Source organism: Panthera tigris, chromosome D1 (genome assembly GCF_018350195.1).
Source record: "Panthera tigris isolate Pti1 chromosome D1, P.tigris_Pti1_mat1.1, whole genome shotgun sequence".
NCBI lineage: Eukaryota > Metazoa > Chordata > Mammalia > Carnivora > Felidae > Panthera > Panthera tigris.
In genome coordinates this window covers 59,224,848-59,248,862 of record NC_056669.1, presented here as the reverse complement: position 1 = coordinate 59,248,862, position 24,015 = coordinate 59,224,848, and the positions used below count along the sequence as shown (strand labels likewise).

The 24,015-nt window shown below is 45.1% G+C and overlaps 2 protein-coding genes and 1 long non-coding RNA gene across 6 annotated transcripts in view; 2 read left to right on the top strand and 1 right to left on the bottom strand.

The window, feature by feature from the left end:
- Nucleotides 1-19,687, bottom strand: part of LOC102949490 (short transient receptor potential channel 2) — a 36,139-nt gene extending 16,452 nt beyond the window's left edge. Inside the window, 13 exon segments of the mRNA XM_042957569.1 lie at nucleotides 1,387-2,106; nucleotides 3,932-3,948; nucleotides 4,284-4,310; nucleotides 4,755-4,759; nucleotides 4,837-4,945; nucleotides 5,599-5,726; nucleotides 7,289-7,361; nucleotides 9,768-9,940; nucleotides 10,185-10,267; nucleotides 14,127-14,305; nucleotides 16,382-16,537; nucleotides 17,456-17,597; nucleotides 19,609-19,687. Of these exon segments, the coding sequence (XP_042813503.1) occupies nucleotides 1,387-2,106; nucleotides 3,932-3,948; nucleotides 4,284-4,310; nucleotides 4,755-4,759; nucleotides 4,837-4,945; nucleotides 5,599-5,726; nucleotides 7,289-7,361; nucleotides 9,768-9,940; nucleotides 10,185-10,267; nucleotides 14,127-14,305; nucleotides 16,382-16,537; nucleotides 17,456-17,597; nucleotides 19,609-19,653 (1,857 nt within the window). The 5' untranslated portion in view covers nucleotides 19,654-19,687.
- On the top strand, nucleotides 4,525-19,660 carry LOC122230980. 2 transcript variants are annotated; one of them, XR_006208045.1, is made up of 4 exons: nucleotides 4,525-4,562; nucleotides 8,706-8,916; nucleotides 9,665-9,748; nucleotides 19,405-19,660. It is a non-coding gene; the product is annotated as an uncharacterized LOC122230980 (long non-coding RNA). The 2 variants fall into 2 exon arrangements; XR_006208044.1 differs by lacking the exon at nucleotides 19,405-19,660 and adding an exon at nucleotides 10,142-10,229.
- Nucleotides 19,688-20,379: 692 nt separating the features above from the next.
- Nucleotides 20,380-24,015, top strand: part of RNF121 (ring finger protein 121) — an 83,378-nt gene continuing 79,742 nt past the window's right edge. Inside the window, exon 1 of one of the 3 annotated variants that reach the window (XM_042957558.1) lies at nucleotides 20,380-20,670. Coding sequence is in view for 1 of the 3 variants with exons in the window: in XM_007080910.3 (XP_007080972.1) it covers nucleotides 21,172-21,234 (63 nt within the window). In the remaining 2 variants the exon portion in view is untranslated. Of the gene's footprint in view, nucleotides 20,695-21,143; nucleotides 21,235-24,015 lie in introns of those variants that run through there. The other 2 variants (XM_042957559.1, XM_007080910.3) reach the window with 2 other exon arrangements.

Genomic DNA, 24,015 nt, shown 5'->3' with positions numbered 1-24,015 from the left:
GCTTTTACTCAGGGCCCCAATCCCAGAGAGAATGCAGGCAAGAATTTGGGGAGGCTAGACCTGCACCCAGCACTGTCCCTCAGGTGGTGTTACATTGGGCCAGGTGCTTCTCCTTGCAGGCCTTAGCTCCCTGGTTTGGAGGGTGGGGATGACAATCGGTGCTGCCTCCCTCAGTGGGCCACTGTGAGCACGGAGGGAAAGTCCTTCAGAGGAACCACTCTTTCCTGCTACCTGTGAGGTGGGGGCTCTGATCCCTCCATAACTCTGGTGAAACAGCATGCTGTTTCCCCAGTGCACCTGGCATGGGCCACATCCTGCCTCAGAACTCTGTTTCCCCACCTAATGGTAATCTCGAGCCTGGGGACCAAGTGTGCCTGGCACAGAGGGGGTGCTGGTGGATGAGTGAGGGACAGGACAGGGCTGGTGGTATTTAAGGCTCCTGACCAGTCCCCGCTTCCAGGCCTCCCCCACTCCCCTTTACTCCTTCTCTGTCCCGAGCAGCCCCTTGTACTCATCACCATGTGTACTTTTCCTACCCAACAGCCTTGCTTGGATTGCACCCCCTACTGCAAATATCCTCCCTACTCCTCCTCCTCACTTGTTATTAAACCTCCTGGCTGTGCAGCCAAGATAAATTTTGCTTCTTTGAAGGAGTCTGCATGGAACACAACAGCTGTAGCTTCCTGACCTCTCTTTTCTGGGTTTTGGAAACCATGGAGCACCCTCCACAGAGGCACTCCAATGACGCTGAGCATCCTAGGAGTGGCTTGTCCACCTCACTCTTGCCGATCACAAGCTCGAGGCTCCAACTCACAATGCTCAATATGGGGCCGCACAGTAGGTTTTCAGAAAGGATGGGTCCCAGGGGCGCCTGGGTGACTCAGTCAGTTAAGCATCTGACTTTGGCTCAGGTCATGATCTCTCAGTTTATGAGCTCGAGCCCAGCGTTGTACTCTGTGCTGACAGCTCAGAGCCTGGAGCCTGCTTCAGATTCTGTGTCTCTCTCTCTGTCTCTCTGCCCCTCCCCCACTCATGCTCTCTCTGTCTCAAAAATAAACATTAAAAAAAATTTTAAAAAGAAGGGACGGGTCCCACTGAATGTCATCTCTAAGTCTGTCTAGCTGCTTTTCTATCTGTGCTCTCCCTCCTTCCTCAGACAGACCCAAGGCATCCCTAGGGTGGGGTTTGTGCTGCCCCATAAATCTAGGTGGCCCTAGAGTGATGGCTCTCTTCCCATATAAATGGAGATTTACCGAGAACAGAACTAGGTCTCATTATCTTTCTGTTGTTTTCCACTTCCTGGAACACCCACCACAAGCCCACCCCTGACCATGTGGAAGGACAGATGCAGGGGACCAAGGGCAGGAGAAAGTATGAGAAACCAACCTTAAACTCAGGTTCCTTGCGTGCAAGGCGCCTGAGCTCCCGGCTGAGCTGGAAGGCAGCCAGCATGGCATCCTCACTGGCCAGCGAGAGGTGGGCCCTGCTCGCAATGCCGCGGTAGGTGTTGATGCGGGACAGGGAGAACTTCAGCAGGTCGTAGCGGCGGGCATTGCTGCACTCGAGGCAGGCACAGGAGACCGGGTGGGGCCGGGCAATGGTGTGGCCCTGGTCCATGAGCAACTGTGCGATCTCATACAGATCCTTCTGGCAGGCCAGGGTGAGTGGAGTGACACCAGGGGCAAAGCGTGAGCCATCAATTGAGGAGTCAAAGAAAGCCAGTGAGAAAGACCTAGTGTCCACTTTGCGGCCCTTCTCCCGTTCCAGCCGGGCCAGCAGGCGACGCACCGCTGCTGGCTGGTTTGTGTCCACTGCCACTAGCAGCGCCTCATGGATCTGCCGGAAGTCAAACTTGACATTGGCCAACAGCACATTGGTGATGGCCTCGTGGCCCAGCCGGATGGCCAGATTGAGAGCTTCCCTCCAGGAGCGGTCCTCGGCCTCCTCCACGTTCCTCAGGGGCCCGCCTGGCCCGCTGCCTGAAGCCTCCACCCCGGACTCCAGCAGGTGCTGCACTAGGCCCAGGCGGCCCTCCTGGATGGCAGTCAGGAGCGGAGGTGGGAACTTTAGCTTTTTGTTCACAATCTCCGTCCAGTTGGGCTGTGGCTGGATAAAGGATGGAGACGGTGGGATCCCCAGTCTCCAACCCCCTTTGCTCTGAGGCCTCCCTCACCCTTCCATCTTTAAGCCCTCAACCCAGCCACCGTTCTATTTTGCTTTAGCCCAAACACATACCAACAGTGTTGCTTTCAAAGGACATTTAGTGTAGTGCCTATATATGCTCATTATCTGAGCACTTCACAAGTACAGTAACTATCCTTACAATAACCCTGTAAGGTAGGAGTGATCACACCCCCTTCAACAGGAGAGGAAACTGACATACAGACATGCTAAGCCACTTTGATGAGATACGGACCCAGGTAGTCTGGCTTAGGAGTTAGTGTTCTTAACTACTTTTATGATGCTTCTCAACTCAAATAGGAATTATTGTTACTAGTTTTGGATTTCTGGAATCTTTACTTATTTGAAACATCGAAAATGTGGGATGTGATAATACAAATAAATGATTCCACTTTCTTCTAAGAAGGAAATTAATGCTACCACCTTTATCTGAAATTAAACTCTATATCAAATGTACATCCTACACTTTAGTATATGTTTTATCCAATGTAATCATCTTATATAATGACATGAATGTCCCCTCAAAATTATGTCTGTGTAGGAGATAAATTTCATTTCCATGTTTTTTGGGAATCAATCATTTTGGAAATACCCTTTCATACCATAGTAGTTTCTTGTATAGATTTTGTAAGCTTTTAGTAAATAATCTCATTTATTGAAATACTGATATTAAGAAAATTGGTCTTGGTTGAAAAAAGCATCTTTCTCTTTTTAAAAACCATTAGCTTAAAACTATACAAATTTATTCTTACAGTTCTAGAGGTCAGAATTCAGAAATTGGTATCATTGGGCTAAAAAGTCCAGGTATTGGCAGGAGAGGGTGGCTCTAAGGGAAAATCCCATTCCAGCTTCTAGAGCTATGTTCCCTTCATTCCTTAGTTTACGGCTACCTGCCTCCATCTTAAAGGCCAGCAGAACTGAAGATTACCAACATTTTCTTAGTCACCACTTTACTGTGTAGATCCTTAAAGGCAGTGCCAGGCCTGGGTCTGGCTGGGGATCCCTTCCCCAGCACAACTTCTACCCTCACAGGAACCTGCACACATTGAGCTAGCATGGGCACCCTGAAAAAGGGTAGGTTAAAGCAGGTGAACGGGGCCATGCTCGGAATCTACCACAGGATCCGCCCAGGACCCAGCTCCCATCTTGTTGACTTCATCTTCCAGCTGCTCATCCCTCTGAGAGTCCCAGAGCCTCCGAAGGACAGGTCCAGACATGTCCGCACAGGAGGGTCTTTGAACTGGGCTTTCTCCAAGCCCCTCAGCTCTGTCCTGGCCTCCTAGAACATCCCAATGCTCCTTCCCCACCAACCTACCTTGGCGTTGCCCAATCCTGCTTTCAGTAGCATTTCTCCCTCAGTGCTGCCTTGTCCTTCTCTTGTACCAGGCCTAGCCCACCCCCAGGGCTCCTCTCTGGGCCCAGGCTCGGGACTCCAAGGGCTCTCCTCCACCAACATGGCAATGTTCATCACCTCCATGGCAGCTAGGATATCCTTACTGTCCCTGTGGCTCAATCTACTGTTTTAATCATGGTCAGAAATGGGACCAGGATGAGGAATGGTAGGAGAACAGCCCTCTTACCGTGAGGAGGTCCATGGCTGCACCCACCTAGGCTGGCAGGGACCGAAGGACTGAACTGCTCTGGCTACTCCCCTGACTGTGCCCAGCTTCCTCTTTCCTACACTTGAGTTCAAAACCCCGCCCTTGGCCCTCCCTTTGCCAGGACCAGCTGCTCCCCCTTTGCCCTGTACCCTGGAGACCAGAGGAACTGATGAATACCACACAGTGAAAACTTCTGGGAAAGGGGAGAGGACATAGTTGCTCAAGGAAGGTGTGGGAATAGAATTTAGAATGTTATAGGTGGAGGGGACCTTAGAGACCCTCTGGTCCAACTGCCTCATTGTACAGGTGGGGACTGGGTTTTGTCCAAGGTTCCATAGCCAAGCCTAGAACTATTCCTTAGTCATTAACCCATCTGATCTCTGGAATTGCTCTGCAAGCAGGATGCTTAATTGAGTCCAAGATGAAGAACTCAAGTTGCTTAAGGTCATACAGCAACACTGTTACTTGATTGTATGTAGGGAGGGAACCAACCAAGGATACTGGGAGTTAAGCTCAAAAAGCACTCAACTTCCCAGTATACCACAGGGTCCCATCTGTTTTCACTGGGTCCAGTTTTCCTTTCAGGAAAATGGGCATGAGGATGCTGATCACTCACTGAGAGGAAGATGTTCTGGATTATGCCCCAAAGCCCCAGAGAGATCATCAATTCTATCCCAGAAGTTCCAAAGGGGAAAAGGATGGAACTGTCTTTGGGAGAACAGGGTGCTATGGTGACAGAAGCCTTGACAACTGGGAGTGGAGAGCAGGCTGGGCCCAGAGGTACCCTGAGGCAGAGTCCTGGGGGAATGAGTGGAGAGAAGGAGAGAGGGCGGCCTGGCCTTATTAGCTCTTCTTCGCAGTCAAGAGATCCACTCCCCAGTTTTAGTCACTGAGGGCAGGGGGGCCAAAACCACAGGACCTCATGGCTCATGCCTGAGGGAACTCCCCACACATGCTGGCATGTTCTTCTACTTCTCCTGCTGAGAAGTCCAACTGGCATAAAGGGCACTGGACCCAGGAAGTGGGTGGTGAGCTGTCCGGGGAGGACACCCACAGTACAGACTGCGATGAAGATGGTGATGAGGAGGGAGAGGCTGAGTGAGGTGGGGAGGTCTCTCCACAAGTCGCAGCGTGCCGGGGAAGAACCTTGATGCTGAAGGAGCCTAAGGGGGAGAGAAGGAGGTTAGCAAAGCTGGGCCTGCTCCCAGTGCGGGCTGTTTTTGCAGGAAGTTTACTCTGGCTGGATAGTCTACTCCTGACATTATCTGCTCGTGAATCCACCAAACATTTATCAAGGGTTTACTGTATGCCTTACACTGTGCCAGGAGCTGAGGGGTAAACCCAGGCCTGTCCTTCTGGACTGTAGAGGTCAAGGGTAAAGATAAGCTAAGGCCACAAGCAATTGTGACACAAAGCAGAAGGGAAAAGTGCTAAGCGCTGGGAATCAGAGAATGCTGCAGGGTTGCAGGTTGGGACAGATTATCTAAAATGAGACAAGACTTGGCAAATAAGTACCATTTGAACAGGGACTTAGAGAACTGGGACATGGAGAAAAAAGCTGTGAAGGAAATGCTAGGCCCTCTCTGCTAGTATTTTATATTGTTTTGTTTCATGTTTCTTCTGGGGACAGGGCCTGTGTCCCTGCCTCAGCTGGGCCAACACAATGTGAGCATGTCCTCAATATAGACTTGTCTGTGTGTGGACAAGAGCAGGAGTCCCAGCTCGAATGTTCCCTGGCAGCATTCCCAGGTCTCCTAGTCCTGCCTCAAGGGATACCTAGCAGTCCCACAATAACCCCTATGCCTCAGCAGCTCACCTGAGCAGATGGGGCACAGCGCACTATCCTGGACCCCACTGCTTTGGGCCTGGGGTCGCTGGTGTTCTCTCTGCCCTGCCTTTGCTATCCCCCTCCGGTTTGGCCGAGAGTTTGAGCTGGATAAAGGCCTGTGACAGAGAATAAAGACCAGCTATTAATAATAGGCCACAAAGACTAAAGGACAGAAGAGTGTGGATTCATTGATGTGGAGCCCAAAGCCCTGGTTGGAGTCCTGGTTTTCCCACTTGATGTACCCAACTTGAGGGAGGTCACTTAACCTTGACCATCTGAGAACAGAAGTTCTATTATTTCTCTCAGGTTTTTAAAATTATTTTTTCTTATTCAGATATAATGCACAGCCCATAAAATTCATCCTATTATACTATTCAACATTTTTAGGATATTCACAGGGTTGTGTCACCACCATGACTATCTGATTCCAGAACATTTTTATCACCCCCAAAAGAACCCCTAAACCCATTAGTAGTCACTCCCACACCCACCCTCACCAGGACCCTGGCAACCACTCATCTACTTTCTATCTGTATGGATTTGTCTATTCTGGACATTTCATGTAAATGCAATCATATAATGTGTGGTCTTTTCTGACTACTTTCACTTAGCATGTTTTAAGGTTTATCCATATTGTGTGTTGGTACTTCATTCTTTTTTAATGGTTGAACAATATTCTATTATATAAATACACCACATTTGGCTTATCTATTCATCAGTTGATGGACATTTGGGTTGTTTCCACTTTTTGGCTATTATGAATAATGCCGCTGTGAACATGTGACTATACGTTTTTGTGTGGACACCTGCTACCAGTTCTTTGGGGTCTATTCCTAGGAGCGGAATTGTCAGGTCCTATGGTAACTCTATATTCAGGTTTTTGAAGAACTGTTTATGAAGGTGGCTGCACCATTTTACATTTTCACCAGCAATGTATGAAAGTTCCAGTTTCTCCACATCTTTGCCAACATGTTATTGTCTTCTTCTTCTTCTTCTTTTTTGTAATGTATTTTTAAAGTAAATTCTACACCCAGTGTAGGGCTTGAACTAAAAGCCTTGAGACCAAGAGTTGCATGCTCCACAGACTGAGCCAGCCAGGCACCCCTGCTATTGTCATTTTGATTACAGCTATCCTAGTGGGTGTGATCACTGTGGTTTTGATTTGCTCTTTTCTAATGGCTAAAGATATTAAGCATTTTTTCATGTGCTTATTGGCCATTTGTTTATCTTCTTTGGAGGAAAGTTTATTCAGATCTTTTGTCCATTAAAAAATTAGGTTATTTTTTATTGTTGAGCTGTAAGCTTTCTCTATTATTCTAGAAACAAGTCCCTTATTGGATATATGATATGCAAATATCTTCTCACATATTCTGTCACTTGTCTTTTTATTTTCTTGGTAGTGTTCTTTAAAGCAGAAAAAGATTTCAATTTTAATGAAGTCCATGAGATACAGAGTACCCATCTTCAGATTCTGATTTACTACAGAGCTACCTCCTTGCTTAGTTGACAACATGTGGACAAGGACATCTTTTCTCTACTACCCTCTGGGTCTAGACCATGAGATCAAGACTTAATGGTACTCGGTGATCTAACTAAGACACAAGTGGGGGAAGGACAGGTGTAGGTGGACAATAAGGTTTGGGGAGGTGATTTGGCTCTTTCAGGTTGATCTACTCACCTGTGAGCTTGCACTTTCCGTCTCTTCGTCCTGCCCACATTATTCTCTGAGTTTTGCTCTTCTGGTCTGAGCTCTGTGTTAGAAATACTCATTAAATCTAGCTCATTAACAAAAAGCCCTTCACATATGATGTTCCTTCTTTTTTTGTTGCTTTTAAATGTTTATTTTTGAGAGAGAGAGAAAGAGAGAGAGAGAGAGAGAGAAAGAGAGAGACAGAGGGGGAGGGGCAGAGAGAGAGAGAGAGAGAGAGACACAGAATCTGCAGCAGGCTCCAGGCTCTGAGCTGTTAGCACAGAGCCAGACACGGGGCTCAAACTCACAGATGCTCAACTGAATGAGCCACCCACGTGCCCCTCTTTTTCCTTTTTTAACGTTTATTTATTTTTGAGAAAGAGCACACATGCAAACAGGAGGGATAGAGAGAGAGGGAGAGAGAGAGAATCCCAAGGAGGCCTCGCACTGTCAGCAAGAAGTCAGACTCAGGGCTGGAACCCATGAACCGTGAGATCATGACCTGAGCTGACCAAGAATTGGATGCTTAATGCAGTGAGCCACCCAGGCGCCCCATGATGTTCTTTCTTTTAAGAATAGTCTTTCTATCCATTTTTCCTGGTTAATTCTTTCTCACTCTTCAAGTCTCACATGAAATACTAATTCCTGTGAGGCACTTTCCCTGAATTCTCTAATCTAAATCTGATCATCCTATTATGCTTTGCCTTTGAAGTACTCATCACAGTTTGCAGTTGTAGACTTACTTATATTACATGGAGATGCCTCTCCATTAGGGTAGGAGAACTGCTATTTTCTGTGCTGTGGAATCCCTGACACCTAGCATGGAGCCTTGAACACAGAGATGTTCAGATATCTGTCAAATGAGTGGCAACAAAATCCAGCAACAACCATTTGTCTAGCTATTCAGAACTTATGAAATACTTGATATAGGAGTTAGGAGTTATATATAGGAGTTATATAGAAAGTTTGTAGGTACTTTCATAGCTCCAGTGTCCAGCTGACTGGGTGCCCCCAACAGGTTAGCTCCTTCCCATTTTCTGTCTCTTAAAATAATAAACTACATCCTTCCTTATGTGGTAGACAGCTTCTGAAAGGACTCCTATTGATTCCTGCCTCCTGGTAGTCATGACTCCCCTTGAATTTAGGCAGAACCTAGTAATTTGTTTGTAATGAATAAAATATGGCAAAAGTGATGGAATGCCACTCCTGGGATCAGGTTATAAAAGACCGACTTGTTTCTTTTTTCTTTTTTTAGTTAGTTTATTTATTTATTTTTAGTAATCTCTATACCCAACATAGGGCTTGAACTCTCGACCCCAAGATCAAGAGTCACATGCTCTTCTGAGCCAGCCAGGTGCCCTGGACTGACTTCTTTCTTACTAGCATGCTCTCTCTTGCCCTCTAGCTTGTTCACTCTGATGAAGCAAGCTTCCACATTGTGAGATGCTCCTGGGAGAGGCTCTCATGGCAAAGGAATTGAGGGAAGCCTTGGTCCCACCACCCACGAGGAACTAAATCCTACTAACAACCATGTGACTGAGTTCGGGAGCAGATCATTTCCAGTGGAGCCCTGAAAGGACTATAGCTTTGTGTCAGATCTGGAGCTGGAAGATGCTGTTAAGTCATGCCCGGATTCTTAACCATGAGTAACTGAAATGATAAATACTATCATAAGCTACCAAGTTTTGGGGTAATTCATCGTGCAACAGTAGACAAACAATGTACCCTATTTCTGCCATGAGATAATATGCTTACTATTTCAGTAATTTTGGTCAGTTCTTTGAAATGACAAATCACCTGTTTCCTTTTTAAAAATTTTCCCAGTGAAGCAATGAGTGAAACCAAAGGTTTTCAGTGAGAACTCTACTTGTTTTCTCTTTTGCTATCTAGAACAGTAAAAAGAACAAGAACTCTGGGGTTCAAATCCTGGTTTTGCCACTTATTAGCTGTGTGATTCAGAAATACCTCAGATTCTTTTGTAAAATGAGTATAACAGTATTTACTTCACAATTTGTTATGAACATTAAATAGTTAAGTTAGTAAAAGTGTGTTAGCAATGTCTAGAGCTAAGTAGGAGCTCCAAAATGCTGAATCTTTTCTTCCTCTGTGATAAAACCATGCTATTCCCCTACTTTATTTCCCCAACAAGCTCCATACACCATCACCCTGACTTAACTGTCTTTCTGAAGTGATTACAAAACATTAATACTGCAAAAGGCCGAAATACTATTTGGTTTAACTCCTTCATTGTGAATATGGGGGAATTGGGGCCCGAAGAAATAAGGATTCCTGATTTCAATTACTATATAGTATTTGATTTCTCCTCTGGTAACAAGACACTGACAATGGTCTTTTCTCCCACAGGAAGTCCCATTTGTAAGCCACCCTTCTATAGCAGCAGTGGATTCAGGGAGGAAGGATGGTGCCAGGGAGAGCAAGGAGCCAAAGGTAGGTCATGGGGACTCACCTGTGCTGGCTGGATGACTGGGACCTGGTTCTGCCTGGATGTTTTTTGTGCTTGCCATACTCACGGGGGGCACCCTGCGGGCAGCTGAAAGTACCATGCAGGCTGAACGTCCCAAAGCCCCTGGCTGCAGCTGCTTTAGGATATTCCTAAGCTCTGAAATTTCCTTGGTGCTCCTGCAGGGAAACAGAGAGCACTCGGTTTCACTCAGAAAAGAGACTCCATTCCTCTTACCTAAGTCAGTGACCTCTAACCAAGAAAGCCAGTTTGATATACAGATAGGGTTAGGTCCCGAGGTTGTGATTGAAGTGGGGGGAAACCAGGCAGGCTTGTGTGCCTGTGAGTGACTTGGTAGCCTTTCTCTTTTTGGGAGAAAGAACTGAGAAGTGGACAAGGACCTCCGTTCTGGTAACTACATACGTTTGGGGATCTGGGAAGAACGTCCTCCGAATGGAAGGATTAGCCAGCCAGGGGCCTGGACCAGACTCCTGAGCATCAGAACCCTGAGAAGAAAATGGAGCAATATGAACTACAGACATTCACCACCAGGGGACGCTACCACCTGTACCAGGGCTATTCCCAAACCTGAGGACTTCAGCTTAATGACTAAGCATACTTTCTATAACTTTACACAGTACCTTTGCTTGTGTGCACACTCTCTTCTAGCTCTAAGATACGAGATTCAGTAATGTTGTAAAGTTAGTTCCTCAATGCTAAGGGTTTTGTCATGATCCTGAAAGTCCCCAGAATCAAATATATGCTGTTGGGAAAAACGGGGTCATGGGAATAATAATCATGTGCGAACTTTTGAAAGCGTATACGCTGTAGTTTAAATCTGTACATATATAAAATTCACTCATGTAGGTACAAAACTCCAATCACTTATCTCTTTATACACCTACATGAAAGAAACAAAGCATACCCATATATTTCTCCGTAGTTAAGAATAGTTCTATTTTGAACTCTTTGGGGACATTTTTATCATTTTTATCTTCTAAATATTAATAGTATTATTTAATTTCCAGTATGATTTATTTTGTGAAAATTTTGTTCACCTACAACTAAAAACCTACCAATTTAAGCCACCATTTCTAGCCATTTATAGAAAGAAATGTGTATGTGTGTATGTATATATGGATACCTCAAGTCTCTTTTCTACCATTAGCCTCTCCATGTAACTATCACAGGCATTTTATAAACCTCTCTACTTCTAACTCCAAAAATTTCTACGTGCGATAATCATGCAAGAGATCATTTCTACCTAGATTTTATTTATGTGGTATGTGCTACGGTTTCTATTTTGTCTATTCAATTTATCTGTCAATTCACCTGCACCTATTTCCTTTTTTATTTTTCCAAATTTCCTTTTTCCCTTGAATTTAAAAAAATGAAAAAACTTTGTCTTTAATTTATAGTTGATTCTTCTATTGGAGATTCTTTTATTTTTAAAATATTTATTTATTTTTGATAGAGACAGAGCATGAACAGGGGATGGGCAGAGAGAGGGGGAGACACAGAATCTGAAGCAGGCTCCAGGATCTGAGCTGTCATCACAGAGCCTGATGCGGGGCTTGAACTCACAAACCATGAGATCATGACCTGAGTAGAAGTCAATTGTTTAACCAACTGAGCAACCCAGGTGCCCCTATCAGATTCTTTTAAAGGTAAACATCTTTCTTGTAAAGCATGATTTTGGCCTCATTCTGCAAACATGAGAAGTAGTATTTTTACTCACATTCACAGCTTGTTTATGTATTTATGTATGTAATCACATTTACCGTTTAATACTTTAAAAAATTTTTTTATTTAATGTTTATTTATTTTGAGAGAGAGAGAGAGAGAGACAGAGCATGAGTAGGGGAGAGGCAAAGAGAGAGGAAGACAGAATCTGAAGCAGGCTGCAGGTTCTGAGCTGTCAGCACAGCGCCCGATATGGGGCTTGGACTCAAGAGCTGCAAGATTATGACCTGAAGTCGGATGCTCAACCGACTGAGCCACCCAGGTGCCCCTACCGTTTAATATTTTTTAATTGCCATTACAATCTCATCTTGGATGCAGCATTAATTTAGAAATATTTTAATTTTCCTGGGCTTCTATTTTTTCTTTACCTTGTCTCATACTTTAGAGCAAATACCACTAGAAAGGGTAACTAGATGGGTGTGGAGAATTTATGGTTTATTTAACTCTAAGTGAGATTAATCATTAGGAACTGAGCTTCCAAGCACAGGTTACATGGAGTCAGGTGGCCTGGATTCAAATCCACTCTAAGACTTATTTAGCAGTGTGACCTGGAACATCTCACTAAAGTTCTTTGTGCTTCAGTTTCCTAACTGGAAAACCAGTGCCATAAAAGACCCTATGTCACGGGGTTAAAAGCCCGTACGTTTTGCTTTCACTATAATATACCATTAGAACAATACACCTTAAATTTTAGACATTTTAAATTATAAAATTGAGTGCCATCAATCTGTTTCCATGCATCGACCCTCTCTTGTAGACACATTTTAGAATTTCTTTCCCTGTGGTTTCACTGAGGTATGTGTAATACGTTTCACTCTGCTGTTGATGGTCAAGGTCCTTCTAACATTATGGCTCTGGAGTTGCTGACTCCCTCATTGGTCTTAAAGGTGCAGAGTAATTTAGATGGCCAAAAGAAGCCCTTACTTAGCCTATAATTAGGGAGACCGTATGTCCTGTTTTGCCTGGGACAATACTGTTGTCTCTATGTAATTAATAGCACTCTTTTTCCTCTCCAAATGTCTCAGTTTGGATGGTAAACTTTATGGTGGTGATCCTATCTACAACTTGCCCCTGAAAGGTAAGTTATTCTAAAAGCCTACTTTGTTCTAGGCACTGTTCCAGCTGCCAGGACTCAGTATGGAACAAGACAAACAGGTCCCTAATCTCACAAAGCTTCCATTTTATTGAGGCCAGGCCCACAGGGCTGTAGCTCCATTCGTGTCAGCCCCCTGGCACCACAATACTGGAACCTGGCAGAGCACATGGAGCGGCTTCCACTGGTCCTGCTGCATTTTTTAGCCCTTCCTATGAAGGAGGAGTAAATCTCAGACCAGGCTTTACTTGGTCTCCGTTCTCTAGGTCTCTCCCGAGGCTGTACTACAGAAGCATCTCCTCTTCCTCCTCCATTTTGTCTTCTGATGCTCGGTCTGTTTTTCTCAGTAACCTCAACAAGAGTGACACTTGTAATGTTCACTCCTGGAACTGAACTTCTTTTGGTTATGTCAGATGTTTGGAACTTCATTTTTTTTAAAGTTATTTATTTATTTTGAGAGAAAGAGAGAGAGAGAGAGAGAGAGAGAGAGGGAGACAGAGAATCCCAAGCAGGCTCTGAGCCGTCAGCACAGAGCCCAACGTGGGGCTCAATCCCACAAACCATGAGATCACAACCTGAGCCGAAACCAAGAGTTAGACACCTAAACGACTGAGCCACTAGGTGCCCCGGATGTTTGGAGCTTCTAGAGGTGTATTACGTGCATAGGAAGCACTGTGGTATAATGACAGATGACCTGATTTCTAGTCCGTCTTCTGCTCTGGTTCACCGTGTGAATCTGAATATGCAAGTGTCCCTAGCTGACACATAAAATAAGGTGGCTGGGGCTTGATGATCTCTAAGTATTTTTGACCTCTAGAATTCTACAACTCTTGCTTTGTGTGATTCCATCTTTGTATTTGTTTTTGAGTGAATTATGGTAGAGGGTATTGGAAAGATAAATGAAGACACAGTGACAAGAAAGCAGGAGGATTCAGAATAGGCTGAGGAATAAAAAATAACTAGAAAACTGGCTGAGAAGAGGGGAGGTAAACTGACCAGATACCTATCCATCTTCTCTTAGCAGCATGTGTGTGTTGTACAAGGAGAGAAAGCAGGAAAACAAATGAAATTGCAGAACACATATCTAACATTATAACTGGCTTTCCTGGCAGGTGGGTCAGGCAACAACAATGACAGAGAGATAGTAAGTGAGCCCTGGGGCTTTCAGGTGCTAGAAGGAAAAGTCTGATGAAAGCTGTAGCCCACAGGAACCTAAACGTAAAGTGGATTAAGTCTGAATCCAAAAAGAAATTTCATTCTTGCTAAAGAACCAATGGCCCTACAGCTTTGTGTACACTGCACTGAAGGTTCACTGCCTTGAATCTCCCAAGGGCAAAAGGGATGGAGAGGCATTCACTCTTAGCTGTAAGGAAAGGTAGCAAGCCCATTTCTGTTTTTACTTGAATGTGTGTGTGTGGTAGGGGGGAAGGTGGCTTTCAGTGTTTATCCCTCAATCAAGCCCCAGTCTTCTAACCTGAAACTGAGAAAAGTGGGAAAATATGAAGTCCTTGTTCCACCATTGTACATACCTGGCTTAGCCTAGTGCTCCCGGGAGCAGAGAGATCCCCCACAGGGTCATCTGAGGAGTCCAGGGAGGAACACACCCGGAGGAAGGCCAGACCAAAAGACTGCTGACGTGTGAAGGGTTGGGAGCAGGTCAGGCGAAGTCGATCCCAGGGCTCACCTGAGGCCGCAGCCAGGAAATCTTCTGAAGGGAAAAAGAAAGAAAATGAGAGGCAGAGGAACTGTGTGAATGGGAGGGACAAAGAAAGAGAAGGTCAATACTGAGGAGAGGAAAGACAGGGACTATACAGATTAAACTCCAACAAAAGGAATGGAGGCCATCAGTAACTGTCCCCTTAGGCTTTGGTGCTCAGGGTTTGGCAGTGCTAAGCAGGCCAGTTAAGGTGCACTCAGACCTGGTGCCTTGCCTTCCCCCCATCGCTCCTCTGTCACGGTTCCACACTGTTCCCAGCACATCCTCATTCTATACCTCTCTAGGGACCTTGCCAATGTGTCAATTTACTTATGAAAGTTTTTTTTTAAACTTTATTTATTTTATTTTTTAATGTTTATTTATTTTTGAAGGAGAGAGAGAGACAGAGCATGACCCGGGGAGGGGCAGAGAGAAAGACACAGAATCTGAAGCAGGCTCTAGGCTCTGAGCTGTCAGCACAGAGCCTGATGTGAGGCTCGAACCCACAAGCTATGAGATCATGACCTGAGTCAAAGTTGGACGCTTAACTGACTGAGCCACCCAGGTGCCCCAGTTTATTTATTTATTTTGACAGAGAGAGAGAGAGAGAGAGAGAGCACACAAGTGAGGGAGGGACTGAGAGAGAGGGAGAGAGAGGGAGACAGAATCCCAAGCAGGCTCCACACTGTCAGTGCAGAATCCAATGCAGAACCTGAACTCACAAACTGTAAGATCATGACCTGAGCCGAGATTGAGTCAGACACTTAACCGACTGAGCCACCCAAGTGCCCCCAATGTCTCATTTTAAACAGGAGGTACCTGTAGTGTTGGGGTCTGAGGTGACCACTAGCCCAGTGGATCAGATGAGCTACATCTGCTCTTCCTGGACCATGAGACCTCCACCTCCCTCACAACACTCCATGGCCTCCATAGTCACTGTGTGACATGGCAATACTGCAAACCCTTCTCACCTTTACTTCCCAGCACTCTGTGGTAGCACCTCACCCCCTGCACCTAGTATGCCCCTCCCATATCATGGTTCCTTCACAACATTACAAACACCTCAGCTCCAACACAGACAAATCCTTATTAGACTGTAAGTCCCCAAAGTCCAGGAATCAGATCTTATGTCTGTTCTGCAGTGCCTAGTGAACACAGAAATTTGCATGGATTGGAACTCAGGAAGCACTATATACTATCTAACCATATCCATCCTGTAGCCTTCCATCACTTATATAAACATTTATTCTACACTAACACTTACACAGTTGTCCCTCCTCATCTGTGGGGGATATGTTCAAAGCCCCCAGTGGATGCCCGAAACCACAGATAGCACCGAACCTCGTATATACTATGTTTTTTCCTATACGTGCACACCTATGATAAAGCTTAATTTATGAGTTAGGCACAGGAAGAGATTAATAACAATAATAAAACAGAGCAATTATAACAACAGGCTATAATAAAAGTTACGTGAATGTGGTCTCTCTCTCTCTCACTGTCTCTCAAAATATCTTACTGTACTCTGCTCACCTTTCTTCTTGGGGTGACGTGAGATGATAAAATGCCTATGTGATGAGATGAAGTGAGGTGAATGACGTAGGCATTGTGACACAGGGAGGCTACTACTATTGACCTTCTAATAATATGTTAGAAGGAACATCATCTGCTTTTGGGCTGTGGTGGACTGTAGGTAACTGAAACCATGGAAAGTGAAACCATGGATAAAGGGCGACTACCATACTCACACCAATGTACATTTATACAGATAAAAACACTACTCACAAATACGGGCTCTACATCAGGCTCCACCGAATCATGTGTAAATATAAATCATAGTGCATAAATGTTCTCGGTTCCCATATACTGTCATCACAGAGAACTCATACAAACATACCAGTAGTTATTCACTCACTACCTACCCCATACCCCCACAGATACGACCAAGCCCCTTCACAGGCCCCTCCCACCATTCACCTAACAGCTCCATGGCCCTCTCTAGTGGGTTGTCTAGCTTAGTATGACTGCATCTCTTTCTTATAGTCTCTCTCACTGTCCATTTCCCATTTCTGTTTTTGCCTTCCTTACCATCTTTAAACATGCGGACCCCTGAGCGGTTTTTCCCCTGCTTTGAATCAGCCAGGGACATAAGCATGGTTGCAGGGAGCAAGGTGACAAAAGGTCTGTCCAGGGACCAGGAAGAACGGCCCACATCAATTTGCAGGAAAGCACAGCCGCAGTTACCTGAGGACAAAAGGTTGAGAGAAGGATTTAAGGGTGATGGGAAGACAGATGCTCCCCTGACCGCACACAAGGTATCGGGTGGGAAAAGGACATTCTTCCATTCTAGAGCTGGTTGGAAGCCCAGAAAGGTCAAGGAACACAGTGAACCGGCAACTGAAGTGGATGAGACCTCAGTCCACAAAATGACAGTATGAAGGTTCACAGTGGTCCTCCCAGCTAGAAACCTTCCCTGACTCAATAGACTTGCTGCTTCCCTGTCCTCTGGCTCTGGCAGGCAGTGCTAATCTCTGTCTCTATTAGACCCCTGCTAGGGAGCCCTACAGAGCTGAGGCCAATGGTCTTTGTTAGTTCTCTACTCCAGAGAATGCTAAGGCCAACCTTCTCAACCCGCAAATTCCTGTGGAGACTTCCCAGATTAGTCTGCAGAGCCCATCCCCCAGCATCCTCTTGACAATGATATTTACAGGTGCTTACAGGTTCTATTTGTTGGCATTTGTAATTATGTCAGCATCCTAAGGCTTCACCCAGACTACTCAGATCAAAGCAGGGCACGTATGTTAAATAATTCAGGGAATACCATTCCCACTACTTTTTTTTTCAAATTTTATTTTTAAGTAATCTCTCCACCCAATGTGGGGCTCGAACCTACAACCCCAAGATCAAGAGTCACATGCTCTACCCACTAAAACCAGCCAGGTGCCCCTCCCATTGCATTCTATGTGAACAGAAACCTCAGAGTTTGCCAACACCATACACCTGAGAAGGGCATCTGGGCCACATCTCACCTTCACACCAGGAAGGGCTTATTCCATGAAAAGTGCTCAGCTAGACCAAATTGAGACATTATGGAGCACTTGGAGGGGAATGTGACTCCTGCATCTCCCGCACAGATTCCTAGACCTCAGAGAACTCACTCACCTACATCAATGTAGCCAATGGGCACTGCCCTCTCCAGCTGGAGTTCCACTTTCAGCTGCCCACTCTTGTCCTGAGGGCAGCTGAGCCAAGGTCCCTTCTGACAGTCTGGATTCAGCAAGTTCTCCACAGGATACTTGGGATCCTAAGTCAGAGAGAGAAGGAGTAATCAGGAACTTCACTGAACTGAAAGGTAAAAAGGATGCCCATGAATGAGGGATTCCTACATTCCCAAACCTTTCCAGGCATTTTACCATGATAGAAGAACCACTAGATGGGAGAGTCCATAAAAATACAGCTATCATGTGCCAGGGATTTACAGACCATTTACCTCTCCTTCATTTACCAAACCACCTCATTTAATCCTCCTAACACTTTACTATTTAGTTTAGTTGCTATTATTGCTTCTTACTTAACAGATCAATACATTGAAGCTTAGGTTCAGAAACTTACCCAAGGCCACAAAGCCAAATAACCAACCAAAATCAGAATATCTAGCTTTCTGAATCCAGGCTTTTAACTGCCACACTATGCTATTTCACTTCATTTACAAGGTACTTTCACAGACATTTATTTATCTTCAAAGTAGCCCTATGAGAAAAGAAAGGCAAGGATTTTTATTCTGAGTTTACAACTAATGGGTAGGAATAAAGTGATTTGTTCCAAGGCAACAATAGCAATACCGAGAGAGAAAATTTTTTTAAAAATATTTTTGAGAGAGAGAGAGAGATAGAGAAAGAGCACAAGCAGGGGAGGGGCAGAGGAGGAGACAGAGGATCTGGAGTGGGCTCTGTGCTGACAGCAGCAAGCCCAGTGTGGGGCTCGAACTCATCAACTGTGAGATCATGACATGAGCCAAAGTCAGATGCACAACCGACTAAGCCACCCAGGCACCCACCGAGAGAGAAATTCTTGGTTCTAACCCACAGTTAGATATTTTTTGGTGGCAAGGCCCTGAGCAAACTACTTTCTCTCTCTGGATCTAAATTCTTTCATCCATAAGTAAAGGGGAGGGAGTCTATACTCATGGTTTTCAATCTTGTTTTTTGTTTTAGCAATAAAATCCTTCCTTTTAGCTGAAATCTTACACTAAAATGTGTGTGTGTGTGTGTGTGTGTGTGTGTGTGTGTATTTTCAGCAAAAAAACCCAGAGCTCTGGTTAAAACACAGGTTGGGGGGTCTAGAGACATACATGCACCACCTCATTTCAATTAGAAGTGGGTGCCCATAGAACAGTTTGAAAACCTCAGTGTTAGATGATAAGTAACATTCTCTAGCATTTTATAAGGCTCAATCTTTGAAGAAAACCATTTAGGCTGACTATGTAGGTAAGAAGGATATGGGCAATTTTTATTTTCTTTCACTTAGGAGTTGATATATTAGTTCCAAAAGGCTCTCTAAGAGTCTTTCTGAAATGAGTGGGGATGTTTTTGACTGTCATCATGACCAGGGAGCATTACTGTCATTAGGGTCTGAAGGCCATGGATGCTAAATACCTCATCAGGTAAATGATACTGCTATAAATGCAGATTTATCCCACCCAAAATGCCAGTGGCATCCTTTGAGAAAGACTAGGGCAACAGAAGGTGAAGAAGAGTGGGGAGAAAAGGTATGGATAGAAATGACAGCAAAGGAAAGGGTGGGAAGTTCTTAAGAATCACCACATGGTATAAATCCTGGGCTTAGGCCTCAGCATCTAGATCTAATCTGGATAATTGGAATTTCTCAAAAGTGAACTTTTAGGGAGGAGGTTGAGATCACTTTTGATGGTGGAGGTGATGTCCTCACAGGTCACGGATGACCTTGAATGTCCCGGTGTGCTCTCAATGACAGAGTAACTAAACTGCCCTTCTAGGAACCCTGGTACAGACTTTGGGCCTATGGGTTTGCCAGTTCCCTTCAAACTAAGGGTTGAATCCTGAAGTTGTTTCTTCTCTACCTTCAATTCCCAGGAACACTTCTTTTATGCACCCTGCGTTGCTCTGGGAACAACCTGAGGGCAAGAGCTGTGTGTCCTCCTTTGACTTTGGATTCCCAAAGAAGGGACGATGTCTCTTCTATTAAACTGGGAGTTTCCTGAAAGTGCAGCCAAGTCTCCTACTTTTGTCACTTCTTTCAGTTGCCAAGAAAAAAATCACAACTGCTAATTAACATACCTGAGAGGAAAATGATACGATGTGGCTAATCTTTACAGGAGCCATTGTGGGCCCAGCAGCTATCCCAAGTACAAGGCAAAAATACTTTCTCCTAAGATCTCTTCTGTCACCACTTTGGCACTGCCTTTTTTGGTCCTGTCAGTTTCCAGAAGAGAAAGAATCCTCATGCTACTCCTGAAGGAGAGAACAAAAGAAAAACAAACTAGCCATGGCTGGTTCTCTGGAAATCTTTGCAGGAAGTCAGACTGTTTCTGATGCCCTTGATGGGCTTGTGGGGGCAGTGGGCAGGGAACGGATCTGGACCAGGTGGTGAGATTCCAACAAACACGTGAAACAACTAGAATGCAACCACAGGGCAATGGAGCAGCAAGTACAAAATAGGTTAGTACAGGAACGTTGGACGCTCCCCAGGGCAAGAGTGGTGCCTTAAATCATTCACCTTTATACCCCTAGAGCCCACCACGTAGTAAAGACGCAACAAATGTTCAACTAAATATACAAGTCTCTTAATTTGTTCTCCCCTCTCAAATCAATCTTCTTAAATTTGTTTCTCGTTGTTACTCCTCTATTAGGAATCATCAATGGCTTCCTGATGTACGCAAAACCCTTTTTACATGGTGGGTACTTAGTAAATATTAATTCAGCTTGGCCCCTCAAAGCACCTACTAGGTGCAAGACTCTTCAGCTCTCAGCTTCGGGAGACTAAACCGTGCAGGCACTTCCCCCTCTCCTCGGAACGCGCTGTTCTGTACATTCCTTGACCGCTGCCCATTCTCTGCAACTGCCCACCTCCCCCCCGCCCCCAACAACCCTCAAAGCCCCTCACCCGGAACAACGGACCTGGAAGAGCCACCACAGCCTCAGATCGCGGACCACAAAGTCCTTTCTCCCGCCAATTTGGCCCTCTGACCTCCGACTTCTGATTCGTAGCACTACTCTCCGCCTCCGGAATTCCGGGAATTTGTCCTGGGGCCTCAAGAAGCCGCTGTTTTTGAAAAATGATTCCCACCGAGGCAAGAAGACATGTGATATAGCCAGTAAAATGCATTCGTGTGCATCTATGTATGTTTTATATCTATTTTAAAGGTATATTTTTAGTTATATTTTATGCAAATTTCCACTCACTATAAATCTGTCCACAGCGCGGAACCTAAACTTCCGGGTCAGAGTCAATGTATTCTGGGAAATGTAGTCCTTAGCCTCCACGCTTCTCTCGTTGGAGCTTAGAGTGAGGGAGCGTCGCAAAAGTTGACGATGTAGAGACCCTTCTTTTTGGCGCTCCCAAGGGGAGAATTGGTGAAATATTTGCACTGAAAAAATCCAAGCCAAATTTCTCATTTTCCAAGAACCCTCCCCCAGGGAAGCTTAGAAGCGCATGGAAACCGTCCCTCCTTGACCTTTAAGTGAGCAGCAGGTAGATAGTCTCTTAGTACCGCTCAAGACTAGTCCTGACTTGTTGCCCCGCCCCCTGCCGGAGCCTGCGCCGCCGATTGGCTAGGAGCACTTGAGCGGCGGAAGCAGCTGGCTCCCGCGGGGACCGGAGGGAGGGGGAGAGCTGTGAAGATGGCGGCAGTGGTAGAGGTGGAGGTTGGAGGAGGTGCTGCCGGGGAACGGGAGCTAGATGAGGTAAGAAATGTTGAGAGTCAAGGAGAGAAGAGGCTCAGCCTGAACCTGAAGGGAGGGAGAGGAGAGGTTATCGGGAGTGGGGTCCTAGGGGAGGCGGGACCCTGAGAAGGAAGGAGCCAACTGGGGGGCGGGTGCGCGGAGAGGGAAATCAGAGGTAACCTGCACTCAGGGACTGAAAGGCGGTCATGGGGATAGAAGACTTGCCGTAACCTCGAGGGTGGAGATTGAGGACAGGGAGAGAAGCCAAAGAAGTGAGGGCGTTAGGTTTGAGATTATTAACTGGGGGTCGTAGGGGTAGGACTGAAGGGCTGAGGAGTAGCTTGAGTTGGAGGGGCGTGGACTTCTGCGTGGGAAGGCCGGACTTTCGCTGTAGGAGAAGACCGGCTTGGTTTGGGGTGGGGGTTGGGGACGCACACCAGGGAAGAGTGCTAATCTAGTATTACAGTGTTGAGAGTTATTTTTATGTAAGAACTGTTTTATTTATCATTACACTCTAGGACTTGGTACATAATGTGTCATAAAGTTTTGTGCACCTAATGGAAGAATGAATGATTGTATACCGGAATTCATCGTTTCACTCATTTAACAAACATTACATATGTTTGTGCTGAGTCCTGGGTTAAGTGCTAGAGACATAGGGGCCCTTCCATAGAAGAGCCCACAGCCTAGTGATGGGAGACACAGAAGGAAAACTAGTCGTAGCATCAGAGGTATAATGGTGGCACTGAGAAGAGGGCAGTTCATTTTGAGCTAGGGAAGGCTTCCCAGAGGAGCTGAGTCTAATGGGGTAAATTATTCTCTATTTCTGGCTCTTTCTAGACCTCTGAGCTCTTTGAGGGTGAGCTCCTTGAGGGTGTATGTCCCCTTTACCTGTCTAATGGACATTTAACAACTGATGTATTGAATTACCGGTGGTCCTTGAATCACTAGGAGGAAAGAGACATTGAGTTTAAAGGGGATGAAGGGATAGCGCTGAGAAGTAAATAGAAGGTAAGAAAGGAAAGGGAGATTATTGTGAGGCCAAAGGTACATTCATAGCAAGGGTTGCTTATAGCCTTGCGTAGGACAGCATATGGACAACTCAGAGGGATAGGAGGAAGGGGGTTGATTGTCAGGGGTCCACCCACCACCAGTGGGATCTCTGAGGGATCAGAATCTTAGAGGCTCTGGCTGTGTATTGGAGGTGGGTGACTGGGGACAATTGGGGGTGAGGCTCAGAGAAAGGGAGTAGAGGTGCACTTGAGAAGCTAAGACTGTTGCTTGGTGGTAGGATGACTTGGTGGATTTGATTTACTTGATTGGGGTTATTAAGGTGGCGGGAAGAGACTGAGAAACTGACAGGTGGTTAGAGCAGGGGAAGATTTTTAAGGAAACATTTTAGACCCATACCTCTCAACCACTAGAGGTGTTTGGATACCACTTGGTTGGTGATATGGGGTGGTTGTGGAAATGACCTCCAAGGCCCCATCCAGTTTTAAGTTTCTGTGATTACGGTTGACTGTGGTTCAGTGAGATATAGTTGAAAGTGCCCTGGAAAAAATAAATACAGTATTGAAGTTATTACGTATGGTTTGTTAGTCATGAACCCTTCTTTGAGGGAGCCTGATTTCAATTACATATATCAGGGTTCATTGAGATACAGAGCAAAAAAGTATTGGCAGAGGGGAAAAGAACTTAAAGTTTTGATGTAAGACAGTTTTTATTTTTGCTTCTTCGCTTTTCTTCCCTTATTGTTTTAAGAATTTGAGAGCTTCTAGTTGTATAATATGCTTATACTACAGACTTATTAGAGTGTCGTGCCTAGAGGTCAACTTTATATGTAACCACTAGCATCCATCCCAGAAACTTCTGTTACTTGTTTTGTTTACGTAGAAAGATATAATCTGTGGTCTGGAAATTCTGTATGGACTGGTTCTATCTTTTGTGTGTTTGAGAAAATAACTCTGAGAAGCTGGAACAGCTAGTAATCCCTTCAAGCTCCCTTCTCCCAGACAAACAAACACACAAACAAGAACCAGGGGTCTGGTCTGGTAGACTTAGTTTATGTGAGTTTCTACTAAAGTCTACCCAGCTGTCTCTTAGCAGCTTTAGTTAGTGAAAAAGAAGGTGAAATCCATCCTTGTAATTTGCAATTATGGAGGTCTGTGTGTTAAGCACTGGCAATGTAAGACGGGATCTTTACCAACTTAGAGTATAGGGAAGAGGCATGCAAATAGCTCTACTCTATTAGGTAATTGTTATATTGGAAGTGTGTAAAAAATTCAGTGGGGCAAGTGGTTGAATCTGCTAGGAGGAGTCAGTGAAATCCTTATAATAGAGATGAGCTTGAGCTGAAAAAATAAAGGTTGGGTTTACAAAGAAGTAGTGATTTACATGTGGCATCAGAGTTGCCTTCCTGTAGCTCTTTCTGCTTGGTAAACTACTGTAGGGCCCAAATTATAAAAGGGTAGTGGATAGCCTAACTAAGACACATTTGGTGCTCTTTGCCACTTTTTTGGAAAGATTGCACATGCTGTGGTTTTGTTCTTCAGGATATTGTACCTGTGTTTTCCAATATCAGATTCCATTAGCATGATAAGTGGTCTGGAATAGCAACCATCATTCCTTTCCTCTTCTTTTGTCTTTTCATTATTTGTTGAAGTAATTTAGGCTTTGCTAAGTGCTTCTCTAGTTTTGGAGAGGTGTAGAGAAAATAGGGTTTAGGAAATGAGCTACCGATAGAAAAACTTACTGTTTATTGAGTCCTTACCATAAACCAGCTCCTGTTTAAAGCCCTTTACT